Here is an 18,738-nt window from a genome sequence, read left to right on the forward strand (position 1 = left end):
TGTCACTAACTTGGTTCCATCTTTGGAAAATTATGAGTAACAAATAAATCAATAGTAAACCAGTTTGGTTGGAAGTGTACTGAGAAGTAATATATTAGAAACTTGAGAGAGAAAAAGCCGTGGTGTTAGTGTGTGAAATGTATTTAAGTGTACCTTTTATGGTAACTGACACTCACTCTTTCTGTTTCCCCCATCCTTCCAGGACACCTACAATGGCAGGAGGTCTTTTTTCAATAGACAGAGATTACTTTCAGGAAATTGGAACATATGATGCTGGAATGGATATTTGGGGTGGAGAAAACTTGGAAATTTCTTTCAGGGTAGGTAAAACCCTTCTCTTTGCAATGTTTTTTTACTCAGGCCTGGAAAATATTGCTGCCTGCTGCCTGCATGATTATCCTTTCCTGTTGCAGATTGCACTTTGCTTTCCACTCAAGGTCCTTGAACAGAGATATGCAAAGACTGTATCTGTCAGTGAAAAGTGCATGGTGAATAGTTGGCAGAACTTTGTAACTAAAAGAATTGGGGGGCATAAGTCTGAGGAGAAAGTTCTTCACAGAGAGAGTGGTTGGCCATTGGAATGGGCTGCCCAGGGAGGTGGTGGAGTCACCATCCCTGGAGGTGTTCAAGAGGGGATTGGACGTGGCACTTGGTGCCATGGTTCAGATAGTCATGAGGTTTAGGGTGACAGGTTGGACTCGATGATCTTTGAGGTCTCTTCCAGCCTTCTTGATTCTATGATTCTATGAATTATGTCATCAGTGCATGGTTTAATGTGCCAGTGAAACGTGCACACCTCTTTACAAACTCTCTTCTTGCTTGTTTCTAACTTGATGATTCACAGAATCATTTTAGCTGGAAGAGACCTTTAAGATCAAGTCCAACCATTCTACCTAGTACTGCCAGTTCACCACCTAGAATAACAGAATGCACTGGGTTAGAAAAGACCTCCAAAGGCCATCTAGTCCAACCCCCCTGCAGTAAGCAGGGACATCCCCAACTAGAGCAGGTTGTTCAGAGCCCCATCAAGCCTGACATTGATTGTCTCCAAAGGTGGGGCTTTCACCACCCCTCTGAGCAACCTGTTCCAGTGTTCCACCACCCTCATAGTAAAGAACTTCTTCATAATGTTAATCGAAATCTAACCTTGTCCTGTTTAAAACCATGGCCCCTTGTCCTAGTGCTACATGCCTTTGTAAATAGTCCCTCCCCAGCTTTCTTGTAGGTCTCCTTAAGGTACTGGAAGGCCTTCCTAGAGCCTTCTCTTCCCCAGGCTGAACAACCCCAACTCCCTCTGCCCATCTTCATAGAAGAGGTGCTCCAGCCTTTTGATCATTTTTGTGGCCCCCTTCTGGACCCTCTCCATCAGGTCCATGTTCTTGTGTTGAAGGCCCCAGAGCTAGACACAGTACTCCAGGTGAGGTCTCACCAGAGCAGAATGGCACCTCTCAATCTGCTAGCCACTGTACTTTTGATGCAGCCCAAGATGCAATTGGCCTTCTGGGCTCCAAATACACATTGTTGGCTCATGTTCATCAATACTCCCAAGCCCTTTTCTGCAGGGCTGCTTTCTGTCACTTCATCATGTGCATGTGTTTACTTGGATGTGGACCAAATCAGTGCTTTCTGAATTTTTGTTTCTACCAAATAGCACTATTTCTTTCTGTTTTACTTACCAGATCGGAGTACATAGTTGGATACTTGTGACATAGTTCAGCTTTCTGAACCTGCCATTTTTAGAGGTCAAAATGAAACTGAAAATATTTTCAGAAGTTTTACTTGGGAGATGTGTATTTTGGTTGGTTGGTATTGGTTGGTTGGTTGGTTTTGACATGGCAATTCTATTTTATAATGGACTTTTTCTGGACAGATCACCACTTTCCTGTGATTCGTTTGACCCTTTAACCTTTCTTTGTTGTCAGCGTGCCCCGTTCTTTAAAGTAGTCTCTTGCTGGTGTATTTTTGCTGTGGGACCTAACACACTTTTTCTTACACTACCTTACTTAGGCTTGTGAGCACCTTTTCTGCTGAGCAAGAAAGAGGCTTACATTTCTCTTCCATGCAGCGTGGTTGTGCTAGACCTCAACTAATGTTGTTTCTCCAACTTGACCAGAAGCAAATGATTAGTATTTGTAAACTTTCTTTTTAATGAGTCGAAGCTGTGCAGTAATTTATTCTGTCGCTTTCAGATCTGGCAGTGTGGTGGCACTTTGGAAATTGTGACTTGTTCACATGTTGGGCATGTGTTCAGAAAAGCAACACCATACACTTTTCCAGGAGGTACAGGACAGATCATCAACAAAAACAACAGGCGGCTTGCAGAAGTCTGGATGGATGAATTTAAAAACTTCTTTTACATCATTTCCCCAGGTGAGCAGGTCTTATACCTATTAAGAATTAAAATGTTATTACTGCTGGAAAAGAACATGGATATTTAAAGTAAAATGTTACTGTTATGGAATTATTAATATATAGTCCCCAGGTGCAGGACTCTACATTTGCCGTTTAATAGCAACCCCCTTCAGCAACCCCAACTGTCTATGAGCCTGTCCTCACAGGGGAAGTGCTCAAGCTGTCTGAGCATCCTTGTGACTCCCTTTGACTTTGTTTCAAAGTCTGTGACTTTCTTATGTTAAGAGCCCCAGAGCTGAACCCAGCCAGAGTGTGAATGTGCTGGAGTTCGGCCTCAGGCTTCTGTGTTTTGGGTATTTCCAGTTGAATAGATCTGTAGTGGTTTAAGTGAAACATGGTAGCAGGAATGACAAAATTAAAAATTTTTAGGTTTGGTAGAGTTTTCACTTCGCTCTCCAGACTCTAGGGGCAAGTTGCTAATATACTTGAATGTGATGGTTTTTATTGTGTCTTCACATGAATGTTAACAGAACAAGAGGATGTGAAATGTAAGAGCAAATTTCCTATGAGCTCAAACTTTGTGGAAAAAAAAGTCAGGAAAAGAATGCAAGCTGGGGAAATACTGAGTTATTCTTTCCACAATGGTGTATTTTTCTTGCTGTTGTTTAAAAAGACAGATGAAGAAAGACAAGCTCTGGATAGTAGCAGACATCCTTTTGAAAGACTCGAGACATTTGACTTGAAATACTGAATAGTAGTTCCATATGCCGCATCTGCCTTCCCAAAGACACGCCTTTACTATCTCCTTATGACTTGCTTATTAAGCTGGCATTAAGCATTAGTAATGAAATGTTAAAGCTGTAACACAAAATAGTATGAGTTGGTGTCAAATTTTAGATTACAAGTTTTAAGAATAGTTGTGAGGACAAGTGACTGCAAATTTATGGTGGCTTTTCTATCTCAAGACTGCAAGATTTTTCTGAATTGAAAAAGGTCTTGCTACTACACCAAACTTTTTAGTTGACTGCAGAACCTAACAACTTATGGTATTATTAATGAAATACTATGAATTCAAACATGATGTAGTCAAACATGTATGTATAAATTCAAACATGTATTCAGAAAAGTTGTATATATAAGTAGGTACAACTGATTTTGATTAAGATTGCTTTTATGCATCTATGTCAAGCTAGGTCTTAAAATGTACTAAGTAGGTGAAACTCAGCTATAAAAATAACCTAATACTTAAATGTAAATTACCGAATTCGCACCATGATAGAGCTCTGTTACTTTATTATACATAATCTCTGTAGTCCTTCCATTTCATCTGAGAATCCTAAGCTACAGATGGAGTCACACTGATTTTTTTTAGGATAGCTATTTTCATAGGACTGTCTTTCATGATCTTTGCAGTATTGTGAAATGTGGGCATTCTCCCATTGGAGAAAAGAAATGAAAGAGTTTAATTTAAAATACAATACAGTAAAATTTTTGAAATAGTGAAAGTAACTTAAGCAAATATCTATAACCGTGCTGTGTATTTTCTTTTTTCTTTCAAAAGATGCATGCCTGCATAGCTCCTATGCTAGTAGCTGGAACGATTATTGGATAGGAATGTGTCTTTGCCTAGCTCCTCTTAAAGCATCTGCACCTCCCACGTGGCACACAATCTCACTTGCGTGCCCATGTCCATATTGACACGGCACTGAAGTTCGAGACAAGAATTTCCAAATGTTTCAAGAACAAGGTCATACAATACCTGAATAAGTTGGGTTGTACTGAAATCCCTTTGTTGCCTGGTGCTATGAAGAGTTCCAGTGCTAGTACCATGGGTAATTTTAGCTATAATCCAATACGTATTGTTAAGAGAGTGAACACGTAAATGTACTCAGTGTACAAGTCCATGTAAGTTGTGAGAGCCAGTAGGTATTATTAACTATAATAAGTCAATAAGTCTTTCTAGCCAGTAGTTATTTTAGAAACCCTGTGAATCACTGCTATGTTGCCTCATTTAGCCATACTCTGCTTTTCCAGGTATCCTTTTAATATAATAATGTAAGTTACTCGTTCTTGCAGAATCATGGTGTGGTGACCTTCTGACACAGTATTCTATGTAGCATGGGGACCTCTTTGCCAGTGCAATGTATACTTTCAATGTTACTGTGACAGTGTCATAAGTTATTGAAAGGAGTGAGGTGAGGAATTTTAAGCTGATGCTGGTTCTGAAGCCTAGGTGCAGATGAGCAAGGGAAACAGTCAATCCTTGGTACACCCATGTTTTTTCCCATTGGCTGACATGGGTGAGAAAATTGGATTTTGAAGGAGGTAGTATACCAACAGGCATCACTGAGCCTATCTAACAAGAAATGTGTTTCATCCTTTCTTTTCTGCTCCCCTAAGATAGTGAATCAGAGAGGGATTGCTATAGGAAAGCAAACCTACGATTCTCACTTCATGTAGTGTGTGTTATCCAGGAAAAAAAATCTGCTTCCTGCTTGAAGGCAGGAACTCAAGAGACTTACTACTATTGATGTAATGTAGTTAAATGGAAAGCTATCCTATGGAAAAGTCTGTAATCCTTTTTTCTTTAGTAAGTACAGACTAGTAGAAATCACTACATGTCTGTTTTAAGCTTTCATGCATTTTAGAAGCCACCTCTGCATAGAAGTGGTTAGGTACAAATGGAAGTTAGGCAGGAAAGTGTTACAGAAGCCACTGCTCAGCCAAAATCAAGCCTATCTCATGGCACACATTAGTGCAGTAATTGCACTAGCTGTAGTATTTTCTCTTTAGCCAACAGGCTTTCCTCACAGTCACAAATTACAGCAGGATGCCATTTCATAGACCGTTTCCTCTTAGACTTTCAGAAAACAGATCCAGCACATGCAGGTGAATAGTCTGATTCCTGGCTCCAGTTTGTTTCTGGCTTCTGATCTGCAGACTCTGCCACTTTATTTGTACCGCTGTCCTTCCAATCACTTTTTCCAATATAAAACACAAGACTGAATTGTCCAAGGTGAGGCTTCATGAGATGTCAGTTGAACAGCTTCCTGTGAGAAGAGTGCCTTGCTTTTTACAGCAGGTAATAGGGCTTCCCCTCCCTTTACTTGTTGATCATTCATCTATCTCAACTGATTCAACTTGCTGAATCTGTCAGGATGATTTGTCCTGTGGGCTGGCTCTCTACAAGTTGAGTTAGCACACAGCCTTGTGTGTCAACACAGGAGGTGCAGCAGGAATCTGGAGCCAAGCACAGGAAAGCTGCTTCTTTCCACAGTGGCAGCTGCAAAGCATTAGGCTGGCTGCCTCTGCCTAACACTGACAGTTGTAGAATTTGCAGGTATCCTTAAACTAAAGGTGGAGCATGGATGCTTTCAGACTGTGGTTTCTCTGTGCTCCATGTGAGTCTGAGTTCTAGCAGGATCCTACATGTGTCTTGTCCAGTATGCATCCCTGTCATCCAGCAGCTTCACATTCCAGCTGGTGAGCTGAAGGCATCTTGAAAAGCACCTCTAATGAGCTTGAGTGGAGTCTTGTCTAGGTTGTGTGGAAACGAATTTTATTGTTGACCAAAAGTTTGCCTCAGAAGGTATTGTCCATTGCGCTGGGTCTAAGTGGACAGGCAGAAGGCTTGCAAAGACAGCATTGTGGAGTTACCTGGCTATAATGTGTATCTCTGAAAACTGGATCTGTAGGTCTGTTTTCTAATTGTTGGGTGCACTTCTCTAGTCAAGCATGTTAAGTCAAGGTTCAGTACATGCAGACTGGCAATGGGTAACATTATTTATGGCTCATAGGGAGGACGGAGAAGGGACTGAGTCCACATCTTGTAATGTACCTAAAGATTGTGTTCCAAACATACTGACCGATTCCGTGTGTTGTTTTCAGCTGGTATTCCCTTTTAGCATTAAATGAGAATGCAAATAATGTAGCTATTGAAATCAGTTTTAAATCATTATTGCTTATCAGGTTTCATAATACTAAATAAAAACAAGTTGTATGTTTTTTAACAGAAGACTAGTTTTAGATGAAACAGTTTTTATGTTGTCCTTTTGAAAATGATCGAGCAATTTAATCATGATGAAAACATCATGTTTCTTTTTTTCAAAGCAGCTTAGTGTAAATATATTACCACACATTGAACTTGGCAAGCAAATCTGTAGCTCTTTTGAAATTTTGAGGATGGCAAAGCTGTTGCAACACAACAAGCTTAAATATAAGGTGTCAAAGAAAATTAAACTGAAAGAATATTCTACTGATATGTGTGCTTTTAGAAAGGTGTAAGGAAAGACCATTACGTATTACTAATCACAGTAGTCTGCTACTGCATACCAAACTTCTTCAACAATAGTAACAGGACAAGCAAGTGCTGAGACAAATCTTAAATTTGTGCAAAAGAACTGGTGATGGTGTGATTGGGTGATTTAGTAAGGTTTTTTTGCCTTATCAATATTTTTTTGAGTACATCTTTAATCATATGTGTGAAAAAAATTTAAAAAGCATGCAATTGTTCCACAGCAAACAAGTAAGCTGTGTGAAAAATAGAACCATCAGGGCAGTCCAAGCTTTTAATATAATTAGGGTTTGGGACAGAGGGGTTGAGGAAAAATACACATACAGGTGAAGAATGTAAAGGTAACAATTAGCAAGTACTGTAAAATACTATTTCCATTTTCTTTTATTTTAATGAGCAAACCCCAGATATTTGAAAGAACAACTGGTAGACATGATTGTCATCTTCATGATGTACATGCCTGTAGAGCCTGGCATCATTTTCTCCTGGGAAGCAGATTTGATCTAATTCTTGTTTTGTTGTTTTGGGGGGTTTGTAGTTGGTTGGTCTTCTTTTTTATCCGAGTCTTTATAAAAACATACAAAAACACTGGAAGGTATATAACACTGTGGTATCCACATAAGTTTAACTGATTTGTGGAGGAAATAATCATTTAGACATGTTCTTAAATTTTTTATATGCTTTATACTTTGAAGTTTCCTAGTTTGCTTCCATATTGGTTTCCCCCCTCCCTGTAGAACTATGACCCATAAGTAACTGCCATGGCACTGTATAGTACAAATGTATAGGAACAGAAGGTAGTTGTGAGCAACACAGGTAAGGTACCAGACACCTAGGTAACCCTGTAATTCTGCCTTGTTGGAGGACACCCCAAAGGCAGCTGTACCAGTTCTGCTGTTCAGTCCATTTGCTAGCCTGATGCTAACTGTAGTCTATGTGCCAGTATATGGTTTAGTGCAGACCTAACTTGAGAGAACTTTTTTAAGAGTGTTGCAGATTAATAATGGTTAAGTTGAATATAACATACACCTTTTATTTCATTGTAACAGAGGGAAAAGCTGACACTTTTCTTTCTGCATAGTGACATTTAAAACTACTTTAAGAGACAACACCCTTGTATGCTATTATCACTTTGCATTTAATTCATTATTGTAACTTTAATTCTTACTGCCATTCAGTGATGTAACAAAGTCTTTACAGTGTTGTTTTATGAAGATCAGTGTAGCAGACTGATGAATCAGTTTTGGATTGTCATAAGGTTGTCATCAGTGCCTTTTTCATCACTGAAGAAGAAATCCATACTTAATTGTGATTGGTACAGCTTCTCATCATCTTTTCTGAGAATGCTCCTTTTGGTGTAAAGCAAATATTTGCTTTGGTGAAGACAGGGCAGTGTTTTGGGTGTTTCTTGTTTGTCGTGCGGGTTTTGATTTTGAGATTTCTTTTGTGACTGGAAAGCCCAGGCTGAAGTTTTCTAGAATTCTGTTCCAAGAGATTTTTAAATTTATTCACAATAACCAAAATTTCACTAAAAAACAGGCTGTCCTTTACTTTGATTCTCTTACCAATGTAGTTGTCCCAACACCTTCGTTAAAAAGTGTTTATTTACTTGGGGTTTTATTTGTTTGTTGTTTTGCGTTGGATTGTTTGTTGGGTTTTGGGTTGTTTTGGGATATGGTTTGTTTGTGTTTGTTTGTTTGTTTTAAATTCTAAAAGCCTGGAATATTGAAATTGCCAATGTTTTTACTGATCTTTAAAAACATTTATCTGAAACTATGCTGTTATGTCTTAATTGAGTAGAAGTACACCATCTGATGGCAGGTTAATTGCATAACACAGTATGTCAGCTTAGAGATGTCTCTAATTCAGTTTCAAAGGTGTCTTTTAAGTGGAGGGATTTCTGGAAAACGTATGCAGGTGGAGGTCTATAGTGTGGCGGCAGGTTGAGTCATGTTTGCAGTCTGTGAAGGGAATTTAAATTGCTAGGACTTGGATTTGTTCTTTTTTTGGTTTCTCATTTTGGCAGCATATTGCTTTTGTACAGTGTGGAAAATACAAAAAGAATGTGATGCCTGAAAACTAGTAAATATCCTACCCTTAATTAATATAATTGGAATATGACAGTAGTGTTCAGTTCTGGTGAGGTAAAAATATCTACTGATCATACAAACCTTCCTTAACCCATCTGCAGATGGGACTTCTGCAAATTTATTTTCAGAAGGAATTAGAACAACCATAAAGGAGTGGAAAGATACAGGAAAAACAAGCACTTTCATAAATGAGGAGCAAAGGAGAAAAAGCAAAATTTCATGAAAAATGGTAACAGTGATAATGGTGAGCATAGTTTCTGCAAATGTTGCAATTATATTGAACAATTACTGGAGTATTAAAGGAGTAGTGCCCTATATGAGGGCTGCTTTCTGACAGTGCACTTAGAGAATGAAGGGTCCAGCAGGTGGTACCTGGCTTACAGAGTTAAATTTAAATGAAATTCTCCTTGCTCCACAGAAGGAGACTGCTGTGTTATACTGCATAGACAGGCATCCCACTGGCCACCAGGCATGGAACGGCATTAGTGACTGTAACAGTTTCAACCTTTCTCTGATAACTTAGCAAGCGACTGTATTCAATGTTTTTTCGCAACCCACATCTAAGAAACTGTCACCTTTAGCAAAGATGTAGTGATTCTGTCTTATGTATAATGATCTGGCAAGAGAAGTCACAGGTGTTGGTGACAGGTGGTGTCCTCTCTGAGAATATAAACAGCATAATGCTATATGTAAAAAAATAAAACCCGCAAAACACCAAAAACATTTATTTGTGTAGAGATAGCTTTCTAAAGAGAAAGTCTTTCATGCAAGCAGTATATTATACTGACAATTTTAGTATTAAGTTTAACAATCATTAGCAGTCACTGAATAAAACTTTTTGTTTCTACAGGAGTTACTAAGGTTGATTATGGGGACATATCCTCACGACTTGGACTAAGACGCAAGCTCCAGTGCAAACCTTTCTCCTGGTACCTGGAGAATGTTTATCCTGATTCCCAAATTCCACGCCATTACTTTTCTCTGGGAGAGGTAAGATTTTATCCTACTTACTTACCCAAAGAAAAGTACATTGCTCAGTAAGTTTTTTATATTCAGAACTGAGTGCAAACAAGTTAACTTCGTTAGAGTTCAAGTATCCTGTATGTGTGTTCCTGTCATCTGTCCAATGATATATTTGGAGCTGAAAAACTGAACTTCAGTATATACTACTATAATTTGAATAATTTTCTTTTTTTACTGCTGTACTGAATGTTGCAGAAATGTGTAGTTACTTTCTATATAATGTTCTCTGTGCAGAGTATGAGCAGAGTTTTTCTTTCAAATCTAGACCAGGTCAAGCCAAGACTTTTCCTGAAAACTGCTCTGAATTCCACCCCCAGAACTGCTGTCAGTGACCAGCCTATTTCAGTGATCTTTAATGCTGGGCATTTCTCTGATTTTTCTTTTAAGTTTAAGTAACTGTAGAGGTAGTACAGATGATTCCGTCCTAAATAAGCAGGCACCTTCTCTCCCCTACAAGTCATGTTGACCCAAATATAGAGCTAGTTGTAGAGTGATTTTTGTTTTGAAAAGACACACTTTTAACAAAACGGATCAGGGATTTGTGCTGCTCTGCGACTATCAGGAGACAATATTCATGCCTACTTACTATATACTAATAAGGGTATTAAAGCTGTAACTCAAGCAATGAGGAAATTGAACCTAGTCACCCTTAATTTCAAATTTTCACAATACCTAGAAGAGTGCTTCAAAACTTCTGAAGGCTTTGGCTCAATTGTGTCCATTCTGTTGTAGCTGAGTCTTTTAGCAAAAAAAATCTCCAAGACAGAAAGATCCCCAAAAGAAAGCAAAGAAACAAACATAATTCTGTAACCTGTAGCTTGTATGTTTGCTTGGGAGTTTGAGGCTTGGCCAGTGGTCTCTCATTGTAGTCTGGTTCCTGTCTGTTAAACTTCATTCACATACCCTGTTGTGTATAGCAGAGAGAACTGGTGCCATTGTGGTTTGATATGCACTTAGTTCTCTTCTGAAAAGAACTAACTTTGATGTGCTTTTTTATTTACTCCTAGATCAGAAATGTGGAGACGAACCAATGTCTGGATAACATGGCAAGAAAAGAAAATGAAAAAGTTGGAATCTTTAACTGCCATGGAATGGGTGGCAATCAGGTGACAATTTTTTTAAAATTACCTTAAGAAGTTTTTTGAACACTTCTCATCAATACATTTCTTTGTTTCTCAGTAGTTATCTTTAAAATATGCTTAAATTGTAAAGCTTAGGAAATGTTCACTGAAGAAAATGTGTGTAAGAGGAAATGGAGGAAAAGACTTGGTGATTTTTCGTTTGTAAATGAATTTGTAAATTTTTGAGGCTTGATTGCATTAACTTTCAGGTCAAGGGTGAAGTAAAAGAAGGAGAGTATGCTACAAGCTAGACTTCACCAGTAGGTTCTCTGGAGCTGTCTTTTGATGAGATCACCTTGTTGGCATCATTACTTTTGAAACAACATGCCTGTACATGAAATGCTGCTTTTAATATACAGTTTTTTTGAATGGCAGTTCTGGAATTTATTTTACATCTCAGGGGTGGGAGGGTTTTTTTTTGTTTGGCTGGTTGCTGTTTTTCTTTGTTTTGGGTCTTTTTGTTCTTCCTTATTAATAATTCTTAATTTATTGTTTTCTAGTATACAAATACTACCTGTGTTGGGAAACCTTGTATTTCAATACAACAAGCAGTGTGCAATTTTAAAAAATGTCAGTTTTAACTGAAGAGCTTGTTCATAGGGTATTTATGCCCTAAAAAATGTAAAAAATCTTTACATTCATGCTGAAGGGAAAAGGGAAGAGTGGGTATTAATAAAGTAATGCACAAATCTTTTAGTTGAACTTCTTTTTCAGTTCCTCTCATTGTTTTTCTGTCTAGGTCTTCTCATATACTGCCAACAAGGAAATTCGAACAGATGATTTGTGTTTAGATGTGTCCAAACTTAATGGTCCAGTAACGATGCTCAAGTGCCATCATCTAAAAGGAAATCAGCTTTGGGAATATGATCCAGTGGTAAGTCTTCCAAAGACTAGTGACATTAAGATGAGACAACTTGGGTTTTTATGTGAGCCTACAGAGCAACATATTCCCATGTGGGACCGCTATTTGACACTCAAAACAGGAAACAAAGTCAGGATTATGCATCTGTTTTGATTTGATTGGTGAGTTTTGGAGGAGCTTTTAGAAGAATACTTTCAATGCACTTTCGGATTCTCTTGAGAAAAAGATGATCTGCCAGTGTACTGTTGCATTATGGCATGATCAACAGTGGAACCATATATCAGATACCTACTGGACCACTCAAAGATAATCATGTGACAAATTCAGCACCTGGTGTCTTAATCTTGCACAAAGTTAGAAGTAAATACTTTTCAAAATAAAAAATTAGCATCCAAAAAATATAAGCAAGATTTTACATTTCTAATTGTAGTATATTTAAGGTAGAGATGCTTAAAACAGCTTTAATTTAATCATTCTCTTTCTTGTATATAATGTTAAAATTTATTTGAAAGTTCATATGTTGAACTGCCCAGTGTAGATATCATTGACTGTTAATCCATTCATCATTAATTTGATTTGCAAGATCTAAAAGCAATCTTGTGATTGAGTCCCTTTCCCCTTAATGACTACCAGGAAGAAAAAGGTGTTGGGGAACTCAAAACTTTGTTATTGTTAATTGTCTACTTAAGTCTGTCCAACTCCCTTCTTCATTCTTCAGTTGCTATATGAGTGCAGGACATAGATATGCTCAGGTTTTTGGTTGTTTGGGTGAGGTGGTTTGGCTCTGGCTGGGGGCCAGATGCCCACCAAAGCTGCTCTATCACTCCCCTTCTTGGATGGACAGGGGAGAGGGAAAATATAACAAAAGCGCAGGAGTCTAATTAGAAACAATTTAATAAAATGCAAAGCCAAAGCAAAGGCTGTGCATGGAAGCAAAACCAAAGAAAGATGTTATTCTCTACTTCCCATCAAGCCAGATGATGTCCAGTCACTCCCGGGAAGCAGGGCTTCAATCTGTGTAGCCATTGCTCCAGAGGACAGATGCCATCAACAAATGCCCACCACACTTCCTTCTTTCATTTAGCTTATGTATCTGAGCTGACATCCTATGGCATAGAATACCCCTTTGGTCAGTTTGGGTCATCTGGCCCAGCTGTGTCCCCTCCCAAGATCTTGCCCACCCCTCAGTGTACTTTTGGGGCGAGGGAATGTTGGAAAAGTACAGCCTGGGTGCTGGGTTCAGCGGTAGCAGCTACAGCACTGCGAAACACAGCGCATGTGTGCTTGTGCACATAAAGCCTGGCTGTTCTGCCACTTCTCAGTCCAGTGTCCTGGTTGTGCTGCTGAGAGAGAGGAAATACTGATAGTGATGCCTGTCAGTACCATAGACAAGTTGATGCACTGATGAGTATCCATAGTACAGTGGCAGGGAATGCAGCCTCTGAAGATCTCTCGTCAACAAGGGTAGTACTGAGATAGTGGTGTATGTAAGATGGCATGAGTAAGATTGGTAGATATTGGAAAAGATACATACATATGTGAATTTGCACAAATACAGTTTTTAAGAGAACATACTTCTTTAAAAGAACATATGGTAAGGTCAGTTTTGTGTCTCCAGTTGAGAAAAAAGGATACTTTTGAAGTATGCCTGTTAGATAAAATACATGTGCATGAAATACACATGCAGAAAATAGAAAAAAGTAAACATATTCAATTCAAGTAAACATATTCATTAAGCTATTAAAATAATTGAAGTTATGTATCTTACTAAATTTTAATTTTTAAATCCTAAGGATACCTAGCTTTATAGTCCAATATAAATAACAGGGGCTATTAGATAAGAATGTCATATAAAAGCTCAGATTGTTCCATTTTTCATCGAGCAATGTTTTCAGTACCTACAACATTAAATATCCTGTTTAAGTGTTCTTCAGTATTGAGACCTGGAGTCAGTAACAGAGGAGTTGTATCTAGTTCCTGCTTACCTGTGAAAGAGTTGTAATGGCCACTAGAAACTTTTTTTTGTTAGCTCATATCTGGTGATTTTTGTAAAACTGATTTATTTTCATTCTATCTTCAAGAAATTAACCCTGTTGCATGTGAACAGTAACCAGTGCCTGGACAAAGCCACTGAAGAGGACAGCCAGGTACCGAGCATCAGAGACTGCAGTGGCAGCCGCTCCCAGCAGTGGCTGCTTCGCAATGTCACCCTTCCAGAAATATTCTGAGAGGTTCTAAAGAAAAGCAAGGATTGACTGGGCTACCTCGGCTGATACTTTGGCTACACTGTTAAGTAGCAACAGTAGAAAGTTCTGCTTGCGGAATCCAGAGTTTGTCAGCTGTTAGAACTCCTGCAGCTTCTCAGTAGCTGTGAACCAGCCTTCCTGTAAAAGGATGTGAAACTGCCACAAGTACTAGTGAAACTGTATCCACTGATGTTTACAAGATCAAAAAAGTTTCTTCCAGCAAGTAATTTAGATAACATTTGGACAGTAGGAACATAATCAATGAAATAGTCTCTCTGAAGAGCTGCATCTGCATATCATTGTCATTTGCTTGCACATCTGTTGTAATGAAGAAGGTTCCAAGACTGTTTTTCTCCTACTTAGAAGTGGTGACTACTAGATCCACGAGCAAATGAAAGAGAGCTGGAAAACAGATTCTGTAATATGGAATAATAGTTCTTTGGTTTAAAAATAAAATAAACAGGGTTTAATGGAAATTAAATCAGAACTATGAGAAGTACAATTTGTTATAGTGAAGTATCAAATTTATATGTAGATTTATACCTCAGTGGGGGAAATAACTACATCAAAAGGCAATTGTTTCTCTCTTTCAATTGTGTAATAGTCTATAAATACTTTTTTTTTTCCTGGTGAGTCTAAAATTATTCTGGGCACAAACAAAATGAAAATAAGAATAAACATGGCTCTTGAATATCACATCAACTTTTTTCTTTTAATTTTTTTCTCTTTTAATTTCTTGGCTGTTGGAATTGTATCTTTTTATTGCTCTCTGCAATCTGGAGGTTAACATGTTGTCTTAACTTTTTTTTTTCTGTTTTGTCCAGACCTGCTACCATTTCAATTTATACTTGGGTCAGTCACCTTACGGACTTTCATGGCCAAACAAAAGATTTAAGTACACTTTGAAATTAAGATAACTTGAAAGTATGCACTTAGCACCCAAGACTCATACTACCACACTATGGTTTCATTTTCATAGCAATAAATCTTACATTTTTTGTTTGATTTCTGTCATCAGAAAGCCAGGAGAAAAGATACATGATCAGGGTAGCAGGAAACTAGCAAAACCAAAGGTTTTCTGAAATCCTTTTTCACTTCATATTCAAATGTGCTTCATTGTTAAGTGCATATTTAGAGTGGACTCTGAATTGTAATGATGCTTTTTTTTTCTAATAAAACCTAAATAAAAATAGCTAAATTGGCTTGGGTTTTAAAGCTAACATAGCCAAAAGCAATATGACTGTGTTATTACATTGGTCTGTATTATTTAACTGATTTTCTCTGTTTTGTTAAGAAATAATCTGTGTGGGCTGATCCTGAAAATGAGACACTGAATGCTCAGAGTATACACTGAATTTTCTTTTGGAAAGAAAAATGGAATTTGCTTAATGGAGAGGATATTTTTATGATAAATGGCATTGTTTGGCCAACTGTCCTGTAAAGCAAATTAAATCTAGACTCATGCAAAAGTTGTGTGGAATTATATTTGACTATTATGGCTATTTTAGGTTTGCTTTCCAGGGTGCTTTATAGGTTATCTCCTATATTTCTGCAACAGTACACAATCCCTTTTCACGCACAAAAGCACGGAAATGTTTACAAATTGCAGTATTATGTTGCTACTTCAAAAATACAGACAGATGATGTTGGATTAGTATGACATAAAGCATCTAAATTATTGACTAATCTGATAGGCTCTTATGATGGTGTGACTGAACAGGTGGATGAGGTGAGAGTTGTGGAGGTTGTCTACCTTGGCTTCAGCAAGGCTTTTGACACTGTCTTCCATAACATCCTTGTAGGTAAACTCAGGAAGTGTGGGTTGGAAGCGTAGACTCTGAGATGGATTGAGAACCGGCTAAACAATAGAGTTCAGAGGGTTGTGATCAGTTTGTGCAGAGTCCAGTTGGAGGCCTGTGGCTAGTAGTGTTCCCCAGGGTTCAGTACTGGGTCCAGTCTTCTTCAGCATCTTCCTCAATGACTTGGATGAAGGGATAGGATGTACCCTCAGCAAGGTTGCTGATGATACAAAACTGGGAGGAGTGGCTGACACACCAGAAGGCTGTGCTGCCATTCAGTGAGACCTGGACAGACTGGAGAGCTGGTGAAGGGGATCCTAATGAAGTTCAGCAAGGGCAGGTGTAGAGTCCTGCACCTGGGGAGGAATAACACCATGTATTGTTAAAGGTTAGGAGCTGACGTGCTGGAAAGCAGCTCCATGGAGAAGGACTTTGTGGAGTCCTAGTGGACAATAAGTTATCCATGGGACAGCAATGTCCCCTTGTGGTGAAGAAGGCCAGTGGTAACCTGGGGTGCATTAAGAAGCAGGTCGAGGGAGCTTCTCCCCCTCTGCCCTGGTGAGACCATATCTGGAGTACTGTGTCCAGTTCTGGGTTCCCCAGTTCAAGAGGGCCAGGGAACTACTGGAAAGAGTCCCAGCACAGGGCTACAAGCCTGACTAAGGGACTGGAACATGTCTTAGGAGGAAAGGCTGAGAGACCTGGGGAGTGTAAAAATGATGTTATGTATTAGTCCAGAAACAACTTCTGAAATCCCTTAAAAAGCGCTGCCAGCATGGAGGCTCTGAATCAGAGGTTGATAGTTTCATGTAATGAGAAGCAGGAGCATCAGAAGTGCAGTGTAAGAGTCCTGTACGTTTTCAAAATTTCATTTCATGTTTCACATTTCATAAGTGAAATGCCTGCATACACAAAACCAAATACATTTTCACTTTATTTTTTTAACTCTAATGATTAATACTGTGATACTCTGTTAACAAGACATAAGTGCCATGGCTTTTAATGGAACTAAGCCTGTAGTCAGGCCCCAGCATTACCATGATTTTACCCTCATTGATTCAACAAGTTGTTTTGTATCCTGGTCACACAAAACTGCAGTAAAAGTCATGGCACAACTAAAAGCACACATATCAAGTTGTCAGATTCAGAAAGTCGAAGCAGCAATCTGATTTCCAGCCTATCTTACCGATCCTTATCTGCAAAGACAGCCCTGCCTATGTTCTAAAGACAATGATCTGTTCTCCATCTCTTCTCATTTGCCTGTGCAAAGACAATTATTGAGAAACACCAGTGCCTCTTTATTGGTTAAATTATATCACATATTATAGTGCAGACTTTGGCTAACTACACTGTGCCAGGTCTGATTAGGTCATCTTCCATCTGTTCAGATACTGAAAGTCACAAAACAATTATCTTTGTGTAGATACAACTGTGAATGGCTTTGTCTCAAGCTGCCAGTTTATCAATATGAAATTAATTAGTAGTTTTATTTTTATTTTAGTACTGTACAGAATAGCTTAGCAATTGCTATTTATCTTGTCACAGCCATGGTCCTAATCTGAGGTGAGTACTATACACAAAAGAGAGAATCTCTGTGTTTCAAGTTTACAGATTTATTAAGATAATCTTTCTAATTCTTACTCTGCAGAATGCTTCTTGTTTGCTCAAGTAATGTAACAAACTCAACATGAGCAAAGCCTTGGCAGATTCGTTCTGCTCCATTTCGCCTTCAAGGTAAGTAAGGCCTTGGTTGGACTGGATGATCATGGAGGTCTCTTCCAACCTGGCTGATTCTATGCAAGTATGCTTCAGGAAATTGACAGAAAAATACTCAGATCCTCTTCACCACATCAACAATTCCTTAGTGATTTTAAATTAAGAAAAATTGTGTTACAGATTAGATTTTAATAGCTTTAAGAGCCCTGCTTCTTATTTGAACTTAACTGTAATGATAGAGGTTTAGGGTAAAACAAGTATATGTCAGGTTAAAATTATCAAACATGCATATAGACCCAAGGGGAAACACTCCAATAAGAACATTTCTTAAAGTCATCTTAAATATTTCCTGAATTTGTCTTACTTTTCAAATCAACGTAGTTGTGATATTCTGTGAAGGTGATGCACGTGGCGCACAGTACTTTGGATAACAGAACAGCACTTGTTCTGTAAGAAAATTTTTCAATGTAGAAACCTAAATGGGCACATCACTAATAGGTATTTAGAGGCTAGAAATTATGATATTGAGATGAAAGCTAAGTCATTACATTGTCCACTTTTTTCTTTTTTAATCTTGGAGAATATATTTGTTTTGTTCTTGCATTTCCTGCAGTGTAAACCGATCTTTACCATGCCAAGCCGTTCTGCTGGGTGATGCTACTCCATATCAAAACCAAACTCTTGAGATGAAAGCAAGCTGCTACTTCTGATAATAAAGTAATTTTCCTCTGTGAATTTCAATGTTAATCATAAATCTTTACTGTCTGCTATGTCATTTCTCTGTTTCTGGAACTGTAACCAGTTGGCCTGTAACCAGTTTATACACTGAAAGTGAACTGCTAGTAGGAAGTCAAACCACTGTTTTAAGAGGCTTCCTCCAAAATATGTTTCCTACAAACTTAACCTTGGCAGAGGGAGGCACCTATCCTGTTAAATGGTCCAAGAAAAACTTTTGAGTCCATGTCTAGTCCACAGGAAACAGGAAAGGAGCTCAGCCTTCATTGCTGCAGCAACTTCAGCATTGGAAATATTCAAATCAGAGAATTTGAGAATAAGTTTTGTAGTTGCCTTGGCTGCATGATGAATGCATCTGAATTGTTTCAGAGCAGAAACCTTGTTTCAAGTTCAGTGGAAACAAAGAATTTTCTAGCTGCTGTTTTGCATCATGTTTTTTATGTACATGAATGGATTAATTAAGCTATCCACGTCTCTAATGGATCTTTTTGGTCTGCAAA

At 38.3% G+C, this 18,738-nt stretch overlaps 1 protein-coding gene across 2 annotated transcripts in view; it reads left to right on the plus strand.

Annotated features, from left to right (window-relative positions):
* The window catches only part of GALNT1 (polypeptide N-acetylgalactosaminyltransferase 1), a 45,064-nt gene extending 30,509 nt beyond the window's left edge, over nucleotides 1–14,555 (plus strand). For both annotated transcript variants that reach the window (XM_054382043.1, XM_054382044.1), the window contains exons 6-11: nucleotides 203–320; nucleotides 2,190–2,370; nucleotides 9,587–9,726; nucleotides 10,767–10,865; nucleotides 11,620–11,754; nucleotides 13,824–14,555. In XM_054382043.1, the coding sequence (XP_054238018.1) occupies nucleotides 203–320; nucleotides 2,190–2,370; nucleotides 9,587–9,726; nucleotides 10,767–10,865; nucleotides 11,620–11,754; nucleotides 13,824–13,970 (820 nt within the window). In that variant the 3' untranslated portion in view covers nucleotides 13,971–14,555. The remainder of the gene's footprint in view (nucleotides 1–202; nucleotides 321–2,189; nucleotides 2,371–9,586; nucleotides 9,727–10,766; nucleotides 10,866–11,619; nucleotides 11,755–13,823) is intronic.
* Nucleotides 14,556–18,738: the final 4,183 nt, after the last annotated feature.

Source organism: Indicator indicator, chromosome 6 (genome assembly GCF_027791375.1).
Source record: "Indicator indicator isolate 239-I01 chromosome 6, UM_Iind_1.1, whole genome shotgun sequence".
Classification (NCBI taxonomy): Eukaryota; Metazoa; Chordata; class Aves; order Piciformes; family Indicatoridae; genus Indicator; species Indicator indicator.